At 40.6% G+C, this 12,056-nt stretch overlaps 2 protein-coding genes across 3 annotated transcripts in view; one reads left to right on the forward strand and one right to left on the reverse strand.

The window, feature by feature from the left end:
• RGL1 (ral guanine nucleotide dissociation stimulator-like 1) overlaps positions 1–4,333 on the reverse strand; it is a 381,962-nt gene extending 377,629 nt beyond the window's left edge. Inside the window, exon 1 of the mRNA XM_006872531.1 lies at positions 4,020–4,333. The gene's annotated coding sequence lies outside the window, so the exon portion shown is untranslated. The remainder of the gene's footprint in view (positions 1–4,019) is intronic.
• Positions 4,334–4,843: 510 nt separating this feature from the next.
• Positions 4,844–12,056, forward strand: part of ARPC5 (actin related protein 2/3 complex, subunit 5, 16kDa) — a 14,131-nt gene continuing 6,918 nt past the window's right edge. The window contains exons 1-3 of one of the 2 annotated variants that reach the window (XM_006872535.1): positions 4,844–4,986; positions 8,220–8,301; positions 10,192–10,368. In XM_006872535.1, coding sequence (XP_006872597.1) covers positions 4,844–4,986; positions 8,220–8,301; positions 10,192–10,368 — 402 coding nt within the window. The remainder of the gene's footprint in view (positions 4,987–8,219; positions 8,302–10,191; positions 10,369–12,056) is intronic. The other variant, XM_006872534.1, reaches the window with a different exon arrangement.

Below are 12,056 nucleotides of genomic sequence, written 5' to 3' on the forward strand. Positions count from 1 at the left end.
TGAGGCTTTCTGCTCCCGTAAAGATTTACAGCCTCGGAAACCCTGTGCAGGGTCGCTATGAGTTGGAACCGACTCCACGGCACTTAACAACAACAACAAAGATAGGTTTATCAAAATTCCTTCTAATTAAAAAGATCCTTGACTCTTTGGATCATCTTAGACAATAAAAAGGAATTACATACATACAAAAGATCCAGTCTTGCTTTTGTATTGGACCAAGTGAAGTTATTTTGCACAGTGATTAAAATGTTTAAAACTTTATGAATCCTTTAGGTAAGGGATAAGCACACATTTAAACTATTAAAATAGGTAGAACACTATTACCTAAAAGGAATTAACAATCCTGGTTAATATTAAGTGAGATAATTGTTTAAAATTTAAAGAGTTGTTGCTGTTAGCTACCATTGAATAATCGGTATCTACTCATAGCGACCCAACGTACAACAGAACAAAATACCACCTGGTCCTGGGCCAACCTCACAATCGCTGCTACACCTGAGCCCATTGCTGCCACCACTGTGCAAATCCATCTCGCTGGGGGTCTTCCTTTTTTTCTCCAACCCTCCACTTTACCAAACATGATATCCTTCTCCAGTGACTGGTCACTCCTGACAATATGTCCAAAGTATGAGAGATGAAGTCTGGTCATCCTGGCTTCCAAGGCATTCTGGCTGTACTTCATCCAACACAGATCTATTTGTTCTTTTGGCAGTCCATGGAACTTCCAATATTCTCTTCCAACAGTGTAACTCAGATGCATCAATTCTTCTACAGTCTTCCTTATTCACTGTCCACCTTTTGCTTGCATATGAGGTTATTGAAAATACCATGGCTTAAGTCAGACGCAGCTCAGTCCTCAAACTGACATCTTTGCTCTTCAACACTTGAAAGAGTCCATATGTACAGCAGATTGCCCAGTGCAAAATTAAAAGATGGTTAACAACAAGTTTCCTCTCAAAAACTTTCCCAAAGCTTTATAAATATTTAACTATTAACTAGTAGGCATAACGAGAAATACTGATATATCCGTTCAAAAATGCTGCATCTCTCAATACAATTCTCAAAGTAACATGTTAGACCATAATTCATTTGATATAAATTTATTGAGTACCTAATATAAAATATTGCATTGCAAAAAGACCTTTTGACATCAGAAATGTAATATACATTTTGTGCCTGAGACTCAATCACATCTAACACATTCAACATAAAGTGTAAAATCCTGAGCAATCAGAACAATTATACCCTTGAGCAGCCTGATTTTTTTAATTCTTCTCACGATTTTCTTAAACTGATTTTTATTCAGGGAATCTTTCCCAGTTCTAAAATAAGAGTTGTTGTTGTTGTTGTTGAGTGCCGTCAAGTCGGTTCCGAATCATAGTGACCCTATATAGGGTTTCCAGGGCAGAGGAGGGGGAAAAGGATTTCTTAAATAAGAATACAGAAGAATAGAAACATAAGAAAAGGAATGAAAAAAGGAGTAATCTTGAATACTTGTTTCCATTTATTCAGTAGTGCTTTTAATGTTCAATTTTCTCTTCAAATAAAATCTTGATTTTTAAAGAACAAAAGTACAATCCTTGGCATTTAAAGACTATTGCTTAGCTTTTACTAAAGTTAGCAAAAGATTGAAACTGAGAAAAGCCATTAAAATACATCTTTATTCTAAGTTATATAATGCCATTCAACATAGTATTAAGTTGATACTTTGGTATATAACATTTAAAAGTAAATATTAACAACAGGTAGAAAATTCCCCTTTGCCGGTTTAAGAGAATCCTACAGGCAGCCTGTAACTTCAATAGCAATTTAAGGAAATTTATTATCTAAATTATGTATCTTCTAGAAGGATCATTTAATTGAAAAAAAAAGAAAAGTCGCATTGCTTCTTCCTCCCAAGAAGTGCCTATCTGTCTCTCCCCTTCTCTCTCCCGTCCCCCTTCCTCCTCTCTCTTCCTCCCATCATCTTCATTCTCTCTCTCTCTCTCTCTCTCTCTCTCTCTCTCTCTCTCTCTCTCTCTATATATATATATATATATATATATATATATATATATGCGTATATATATACATTCACCCGCATATATATACACACATGTGTGTCTGTGCATGTGTGTTATGTGCCTTGGATTTGATTCTGATGCTTTCCAAGGAGAAGTTTCTGGTGAGTTTGAACCTTGTGGTTAGCAGTCCAGTGATAATCCTCTCCATATACGTGTGTGTGTGTGTGTGTGTGTGTGTAATTTTTTAACCCACTTCCATAGACTCAATTCCAACTCACAGAGACCCCATATAGGGTTTCCAAGACTGTAAATCCTTTCAGGAACAGACAGCCCCATCTTTCTCCCAGGAGCAGCTAGTGGGTTTGATTGACTGGCGTTAAGGTTAATAACCCAATGCTTAACCAATAATGCCACCAGGGTGCATATATTAGTTAGATAGATTCTTGTTATGGAGCCCTGGCAGCTTAATGGGTTACGAGTTGGGCTACTAACAGGAAGACCAGCAGTTCAAATCTACCAGCAGCTTTGCATGAGAAGGATTAAGTCTTTCTGCTCTTGTAAAGATTTACAGCCTCGGAAACCCTATACAGAGCAGCTATGAGTCGGAACTGACTCAACAGCATACAATTACCACCATATATATGTCATATATGGGGTCCTGGTGTGGCACTGTAGGATAAGCACTGGATTACTAATCGCAAGGTCAGAAGTTCAAACTCACCAGCTGCTCCTTTAAAACTCTATACATGGTTACTGTGAGTCAGAACTGACTGTACTTAACAACAACAAAATGTCACATACACACATACAGATTCCTAGTGTGTTGCTGTACGTTCAGCACTGGGCTGTGAACTATAAGGTCCGTAATTCAAAGGCATCAACTACTTCTCAGAAACCCTATACAGACTCGACTGCACTGAACAAAAACATATATAAACAATACATCATATGGATATATGTATATGACACAAAGGTTTGATTTGAGACCTTCTTTTTACTGATTCATTATTCTCAGTGGACCCTCAACCTGTACTGCTTTTCACACTTTATTCATCTATTAAGCATTTATTCAGTACCTTCTGCATGTAAGGAAAAATACAAAAGGAATATAAGGCAGATCTCTGTCCTCTAGAATCTTGCAGTCTCTGCCAGGAGCAAGACAAAATATCATTAAGTAAGCTGTTCAGGGTCGCTATGGGTCAGAACCGACTCGACGGCACTTAACAACAACAACAAGCTATTAAAGCTAAAGCCAATGATACTGATATTATGCATGTCACATTCATATACAATTGTAGAGCTTTAAAATACTTTTATTTATTTGAACCTCAAAATAATCTGGTGAAGTATACATTATTATCCCCATTTTTAGCAAGAAAGAACCTCAGATTCAGAATTTTTAGTGGCATGCCTCAACCAAACAGATTATGAGTTTAAGTACCAAGACTCAAATCAGGGTCTTCTGATTCTAGACCTAGGACTCTTTTCACACAGTAAACCAGGGATTGGAATCCTCAAAAGGGGCAACATTCAGCCTTCTCCAAGAAGTGGATCTATACTGGACTGATAGGATGGCAGGAAAATATGAAACCACCTGGGCAATGTCCAACAAAATGTCCAAATTATTGATTTCTGCATATGTTTGGACTTTCAATTGATTCGTACTTCACTGTAATACACAGAGCACAACTACTATGTCCTTAGTGCATTTACCTCCTCAATAAGAGCTCTGCTCTCACAAATAGGTATGTAGACTATAATTAAGCTAGCCTAACGGGGTCATATAAATCATAAATACAAATCTTAAAGAGCTGGTTAATTCACACACATTTCATTTTCCTTTAGCACCAAAGCCTAACTCGCCCCGCCTTTCTCTAGCATTCTTGCTCCAACCACTTATTTAAGATGTTAATGATGATTGACCCTACCTCAAATTCTACACAATTCACCCCAGGTGTGCCACCTGACTCGAGCCCTTCCCAGACACCTTCCCTCCCCTCCAAACAGATATGATACCGAGTTGAGATTCTGCAGGTCCCGTCACGATGCTGTCACCAGCACTGAGAGATAAAGTATGACCTTTCGACTCCGTCCTTGGGGACCTCTCACTGGCCGTGCAGTGTAGTTCTAGGGTCTCCCAGATCGGGAACGCAGTCCCGGGCAGAGGGCGTTCCAAAGCGCCGTCTTCGACAACTAGCAAGATGCTGGGCACCCGGACGTGCACCACTCCGCCCCATACTCCTGCCAACTGCAGGGGACTCGCCCCGGCAAGTCCATCACACCCCACAGGCAAGTCCGGGTCAGCCAGACCTTACGCAGAGCTCCAATGACTGGCTGGTGGCGGAGGTAGAGGCAGCAAAAGCCAAAGCCACCCGCCCCCGGTGCCCATCGCCGCCAACCTAGGACCCCCTCCCCAGGCTGGACCGCAGCGAAGCGTTTCTATGGGAACCCCTTAGGGATCACGTGATAGTCTCGAGCGCCCAATCGCCTCTCCCTTCTACCCTTGGTACTGTTTTCAGCCCTGCCTCTTATCCCGCCCCCGCCAGCTTCTCCTGGCCACGCCCCTTTTCTGCAGCGCTTCTGCGCCTGCGCACTGGGTCCTGCGCGCGCTCCCTGTGGGGTAGCGGGGGCGGTGTAGGAGGCTGGAGAAGTGCGTGAGCCTGAGGAGGAAGGAGCGGGGCCAGCGCGCAGGCCCAGAACCTCCCGAGCCTCTGCTGCCGGCTACGCCCCAGAGCGGAAGAGGGAAGTGGAGGCGCCAGCCTGTGGGTTCCCGCTGGGCTAAGGTTGCTTTAGTAGAGGTAGCACGGAGAGGAGACCTTTGCCACCGCTCGGGATCCGGGATGTCGAAGAACACGGTGTCGTCGGCCCGGTTCCGGAAGGTGGACGTGGATGAGTACGACGAGAACAAGTTCGTGGACGAGGAGGATGGAGGCGACGGCCAGGCCGGGCCCGATGAGGGCGAGGTGGACTCCTGCCTGCGACAATATCCTTAACGTTCTCACCTCCCCACTGGCTTCTCCCCGGACCCTGCAGCCATGCAGGGTCTTAGGACCGCGGGCACTGAGCTGCCGCCCGGCGGAACCTGCCTCCTGGGGTCCCCTATCCCTAGTGGGAGAGGTTCTCCCCGTTCTAACCGAGCTGCTTCAAGACCCCAGGGGCCCACTCTTGGCCCCTTGCCCTGGGCGCCGTGGCCCCGAAGTCCTCAGGTTGCTCGCGGAGCTGCCGCCCCCGGAACTGGCTCCGCCGGCCGCGCCCGCACGGTCCAGGGCGGCAGACGGTGCTGTCAGCGCCGCGGGGAGAAGTGTCCCGCCCCACAACGGTATTTACTGGGGTCGCACCGGCCAGAAATTTCTGGTTCCAGGCCATCTCTTTTTAGAGGTTTGGTTGGAGAGAACGGTTGTTGTTGGCAGGGGCTTCTTGTTTTGTTTGTGTGTTTCTGGTAACGTTTGGCTAGTTTATTACTTGCAGGAGGATTGGGGTTGTTCGCAGAATTGAAGCCCTGTGACTTTTCAGTCCGTTGAGCTTCTTTCTTTCCTTTTATTTAGCAGAATAGCGGTTGCACAGACTTTGTTAATTAGGGGAGGGAAATGAGTGTGAGTACAAAACTTCGAAACGTTCTGTACTTTTTTTACCTGCTAAGAAAAGACAATAGAAAGAGAACAGTGCATATGAAGAACCCCAGGGAATATCTCAAATAAGCCCAGTGAGTGAAATAGAAGAAGATGGTTCGTTTGTATAAAGCAGAATCGATTTTGTAATCCTGAAATTGTTTCTATTTTAGTTAAAATGTAGCTGTCATTTCCTGGTTTTTATTTTTGCATTTTGAATATTCATAACTTGTCATTAGCATTTTCATCAGATCTTTTTAGAACAATGTAGATGGTGCAATAACCCAAGCTGTAGTTTTGAAGATTCCCAATGATTGAACTGTATGCTTTTCTACACTCTTTCCTCACCAGTGTCCCATTAAATGGTATTGGGGAAAATATTTGGTAGTAACATATATCCATTATTGGGAGTACTGGTATGGTGCTGTAGGATAAGCTCTGGATAAGCTCTGGACTACTAGCCACAAGATCAGCATTTCAAACCACCTGGCCCTACTCGCAAACCTTATACAGGTTTGCTATGAGTCAAACTAAAGGGACAGCAGCACTTAACTACTACAACATATCCATTATTCAAGGGTCCTAAAATGCAGCATTAAACGCTTATCAGCATACAAATGTTCCTTTGATTTCCCAGACTTTCAGTCATTACTATTTGCATTATTTAAATGTTTGTTGTTAAGTGTTGTATCTTTTTAAAGAAGCCTGCAAAAAGGTGTGTTGCTCTAGAAGTTCTTGCAGCTCTGAAAAGACAGCGGCAGAACACCACCAACCATAGATTAGTCTGGCTTTTCTGAAGAGAAGTGGTGAACTTTACTCTTTTTTCAAAACATGTTTTGTGATGCATAAATGTCATGTAAGACTAACATGTTTTCAGTGATTTGTAATGACTTAAATGGTACTGCTATACCCATATCATTGGGGCCTGCTTTAGAATCAGTTGGTCTTAAAACATAAGAGAGATTGTCTATCTACTTATCTTACAACCTAGGAAGACAGTCCTTCTTGCAGAGATGGAGGAAGCAAGTGAACTCTGTGGTTTTCCTTTTAGGGGAATGTCTGTATATTCTGACGGTCTGATTGGCCTGCTATTTCTCATATTTGCTTACTCACTGGTGCTTTCAAAAAGAGACTATCTGATAGATAAGGTCTAAGACAGTTTGAATTAACCTTTATGAAATCTGGAAGAAAATACACAATTTAAGCCACCACTTAAGAGTTACATGAATGCTTTCACTTTGTTATAATGCCTTTCTTTATCAATATTGAGAGATTGCTAATGTCTGTAATTCAGATTTCCAGAGTAATTTACCAGCATTGCAATTAATACAGACTACAAACACACACATACAAAAACCACAAAAATTCTGACTCAGTGCTACCCTGTATAGGATTTCTGAGACTGTAACTCTTTACTGGATCAGATAGCCTCAGCTTTCTCCTGTGAAGCGACTGGTGGGTTTAAACTACTGTCGTTGTGGTTAACAGTTCGGTGCTTATCCTGCAGCACCACCTGATTTGTTTGCTGTTTTTTTTTATTGTTGTTTTTTTACAAACAGCTAGAATCACACAAAATAAAATGATATATTTTGGTTGATGATAGTCTCTTTCATTTGAATATATATTTTGAAATGAGCCTTGTTAGCCCAGGGTTAAGTGCTCAGCTGCTAACTGAAAGGTCGACAGTTTGAACCCACCAGCTGCTATTTTAGATTTTCTGTAGTACCACTCTTGTATAATGTTTGCATATGTATGTCTCACTGGAAAATGAAAAGTTATCAAGGTGTTTGTTTGATAATTAAGAACCAAAAAAAAATACGGTGACTGTGTAGGACCGAGTGGAACTGCCCCAGAGGGCTTCTGAGGCTGTAAATGCTTACGGAAACAACCACCACATCTTTTTCCATTGGTGTCTTGGGAGTGTCTGAACTATCAACCTTTTGGTTAGCAGCAGAGTGCTTAACCACTGCGACACCATATATTCATGATAACTTTAAGCCCAAAGGTGAAATAGTCTTTGCTTTGTCCAAAAAAAAGTCTAATGTTCTTTTTCAGGAGAAAGATGAGACTTTCTGCTCCAGTAGAGATTTATTGTTATTAAGAGCCATCTAGTCGGTTCCGACCCATAGCGAACCTGTATAGGGTTTCTGAGGAGCAGCTGGTGAGCTTGAACCACCAGCCTTATGGTTTAAACCATATTTGCAGTCCAGCTTTTGTTTTTGCTGTTGAGTGCCTTTGAGTTGGTTCTGACTCTTAGTGACCGTGTATAGGGTTTCCAAGGAGCAGCTGGTGAGTTTGAACCACTAACCTTGTGGTTCAGACCAACCTTGTAGTCCATTGCTTTATCCCACAGCACCACGCAGCACTCCCCAAAACCTTACACAAGGTAACTATGAATCAGAACCTACTCTGGGACACTTAACAGCAACAGTGTTTTACCTTTGACATATTTGAAATCAGCACACTGAATTTCCAAATTGTGTACCTTCTAGAAAAATTGTAGTGATTTACCGTTTATACATAGAACCATGTCCTTTTTAAAAGCTAATGGTTACTGAAGGTTATAAAGGTTCCCTAAGGGCTGCCCTTTTGCGGTTATTTCCTTAACCTCCCTCACAGGAAACATGGCAGCTGCTCTCCAAGCTGCTCTGAAAAACCCCCCTATCAACACCAAGAGTCAAGCGGTGAAGGTGAGTCACAGAGAGCAGTGATCCCAACCTAGACCTTCTTTCACACCACAGCCCTCAGATGGGTCCCACATTAACAAGCATTTACTCTTTGACATTAAAGAGCAGACAACTCAGTTTGAAAAGTCAAAAATTGCAAAAAAAAATAGCACCTGTGTAGAGTTATGATAATGCTGCATAGTAAACACAGTAAGTTCAAATAGTTCAAATGACAGGAATCAGCCCTGTGGGCATTTTGAGTAGAGGTCACATAGGTTGAATTTAAACAAGGGCTTCAAGAAAAAGTAAAACAAGATTTTTTTGAAAATTCAAACCCACCAGCTGTTCCTTGGAAACCCTGTACAGGGTCACTATGAGTAGTAACCAATTTGACGTACTTAACAACAATAAAAAACTAATCTCCATGGGTTACGTATTTAAACAACACCTTCATTGACAATTTTTTCCCTGTTCTTTACTGAAATTAATCAATTTTTGCAAATTGTTCATTCTTTTGTATAAAAAAATGCAATTTTGTTTTTACTTTTTGTTCATATGGCTAATTGCCCATCAGAAAAGTTGTGTAATTTATATTCCCAGTAGCAGGCTTTCACTAAATCTTTGGAACCCCACTTATTTATTTATTGTTTAAAGTGAAGCTTGCAGCATCAAGCCTTCTGTGAGACATCCTAGGAGACTTCATACATCCTAGGAGACTCCAAAATCTCCTGAATTGAAGAGTAGTAAATAATAACTTAGATAGATGAATAATAATTATCTAAGCAATGGAGGACAGTGTCTTTGGGTTCTCAAAGTTGTAGGAGATTTTGTTTAAAATTCAGTTTTACCACTTTCTGCTTTTATATGGGTGAATTTATCACAGCTTGTGGGTAGGAGGTTATAGCTTTGGAGGCAAAGATATTTTTCTAAATGGAGTAATTGCATATTCTCTAAACTGAGGCTAGCAATAGGTGGTAGAAACATTTTGTAAAATCCTGACCAGCAGGAATGTTGAAGGAATCACTTTGTCTTGAATAAAAGGAGAAACAAATTGAAGTGAAGGCAAATTAAGTGTTCCATTTGCTTAGCTTGATGGGTAAGAAAATAACTGATTTTGGAGCAACCTTTTGCCAAAGAAGAAAAGACCATTGTCGATGAGGATCACATAGCGCCTTCTATAGCCAGCTAACAGTGAAGAAAACACTTCTGAAGGTAGTTCAAGGTTGAATTCAGCTGCAAGTTGATTTCCTTGTTTTGTTGGAATTCTTAAGATCAGAAAGTAAAATATAAACACTGATTTAATAAACTATCAGTCTGATCTCTTAGCAAATTCTGTCAGTTCTGCCTTCTAGCATGTGGAGCATATGCCCTGTCTTACCACCCCCATTGCTGTTGTCCTGCTGGGCAGACCACTGTCACTTACTGCCTTTGTGATTACAGTAGCTTCCTCATTGGTCATCCCACTTCTGCCTCCCCACCCCCTCCTCATCCACAGTTGATTCTTAATCTGGGAGCCATGTGATTCAATTATAGTGTCAGATTACATCACTGCTCTTCTCAAACCCCTTCCTGGATTTTATCAGTTCTCTGGGAGTAAAAGCCATCATGATCCCTACTGTGTCCTACCAGCCTTTCAGGAGCTGGCCTCCCATTGCCTCCCTGACTTCCTCTCCTGCTACTTTCCACCACTCCGCTTCAGCCACATTGCATCTTTTTGCTATTCCTTGAGCATGTTAAACACTAATACTTATAGCACTTATTTTTTCCTGTCCTCCTAAGCCTCTTCTTTTACATCATTTAGGTGTTTACTCAAACATTACCTTAGCCTTACCTTTCTAAAATTGCAGTCTATCTCATACCTCCCAAACACATACCTAAAGGTATCTAAATGTTCTGTTGTTTGTTTACCCCTAGGATCGGGCAGGCAGCATTGTCTTGAAGGTGCTCATCTCTTTTAAAGCTAATGATATAGAAAAGGCAGTTCAGTCTCTGGACAAGAATGGTGTGGACCTACTTATGAAGTATATTTATAAAGGCTTTGAGAGCCCCTCTGACAATAGCAGTGCTGTGTTACTGCAGTGGCATGAAAAGGTAAGTTCTAAATCTTCATGACTGGTTCCTTGACAGTAGACAATAACACTGACAGTCTCTCAACCAAATAGCCATTTTGACTTCCTAGTGATACATTTTCTTTAAAACAAATATATGAAGATGGATGTTCATATTTATGCTTATTAAACTTAGTCAGCTCTTAAGAGATTCTGATTTGCAGCATTTATATTTATTCAACATTATTAATGCATTTTAGAAGTCAAAGTACTCAGTCTTGAAAATTAGTGGTGGTAGTGTGTTGTAGAGTCGGTTCTGACTCATAGTAACTCCTGCATAGGGTATCTGAGGCTATAAACCTTTATGAGAGCAGAAAGCCTCATTGTTCTCCTGTAGTAGAACAGCTGGTATTTTTGAACTGCCAACCTTGAAGTTAGCATCCTGACTCAGAACCACTACACTACCAGAGCTCCTTAAATATCTATTAAAATATTGACTAGTTGAAGGGTGTATTTATATTTTTTTCTGCTGGTATTGAAATATCTCAAGTAAACACATAAAATTATTTAAACATTTTGAATTGTTATGTTTTATTTTGCATGGTCTATTCTATTTTTGTTGCTATTGCATGTATTTTCTTTATAAAAATTAAGTTTACAATATTAGTATGCCTACTCTTCACTTAGGTACCTGGTGTGGTACTATAGGATCAGTGCTGAACTTCGAACCACATCGTCGGCAGTTCAGACCCTCTTAGCTACCTACTTCTTGGAAACCCTGTACAGAGTCACTATAAGTTGGAACAGACTTGACAGCACTTAACAACATATTTATTCAAGAATGATTATTATTCATTAAATATAATCTTGAGCTTTTAACTAAAAACTCTGCAAAAGAAATCAAGAATTCCTAAATGTCCTCCTAAGCCCCTTCTTTTATATCCTTTAGATCTTTACTCAATTATCATCTCAGTCTTACCATTCTAAAATTGCAGTCCCTCCCCATGCCCCCGAACACGTGTCTAAACGTGTATTTTTGTTTTCCTTCTTAGTGTTTTACAATATATATAGAAATAAAAATAAGTAGATGAAAGGAGTGTTTAGATAAAAAGTTGGTAAATAATCTTAAAATACCCAACTTTTATAGTATACTGTTCTAAATCAAACAGTGTAGTATGTAAATAGAACTAACCACCGCCACCCACTGCCAACAAGTCAGTTCTGACTCGGAGTTATGGGGTATATTCTCTAGTATCTGGCAATTCCCAAAACTTCAGAAGCTATTGAATATGTTCGTAAGTGTATCTTAGTGAAAATATGCACATGTATACATATGAGGTAAGAAAAGGTAGAAAAACATGCTGTTTAACCTTGGTCAGGTCATTGTCTCCCACTATCAAAGTAAACACTTAAGCACAGGGTAGTCATACCTCCCACTCTCGCAAGACCAACCCAGCTGGTTGCTCCAACATCATTTTGAATAGTTTTCCCTTACATTCTGTTCAATCCTAGTTTGCACAATAATTTATATGGTCATTCTATATATGGAGTTTTTATTTCACTGAATCCTCACAATTACCTTACAATGTACATAAACATGGTTATTTTATTTCTCATCCTCAATTTATGTACAGATGAACAACCAGCAACCAAGCAGCCTAGTTATAGCTAATGTTTATTGAGCATTTATATATAGTCCAGGCAATTTCCCCAAGTACTAGCTCATTTAAT

This window comes from Chrysochloris asiatica, unplaced genomic scaffold (genome assembly GCF_000296735.1).
Source record: "Chrysochloris asiatica unplaced genomic scaffold, ChrAsi1.0 scaffold00203, whole genome shotgun sequence".
In the NCBI taxonomy this organism is placed as follows: domain Eukaryota; kingdom Metazoa; phylum Chordata; class Mammalia; order Afrosoricida; family Chrysochloridae; genus Chrysochloris; species Chrysochloris asiatica.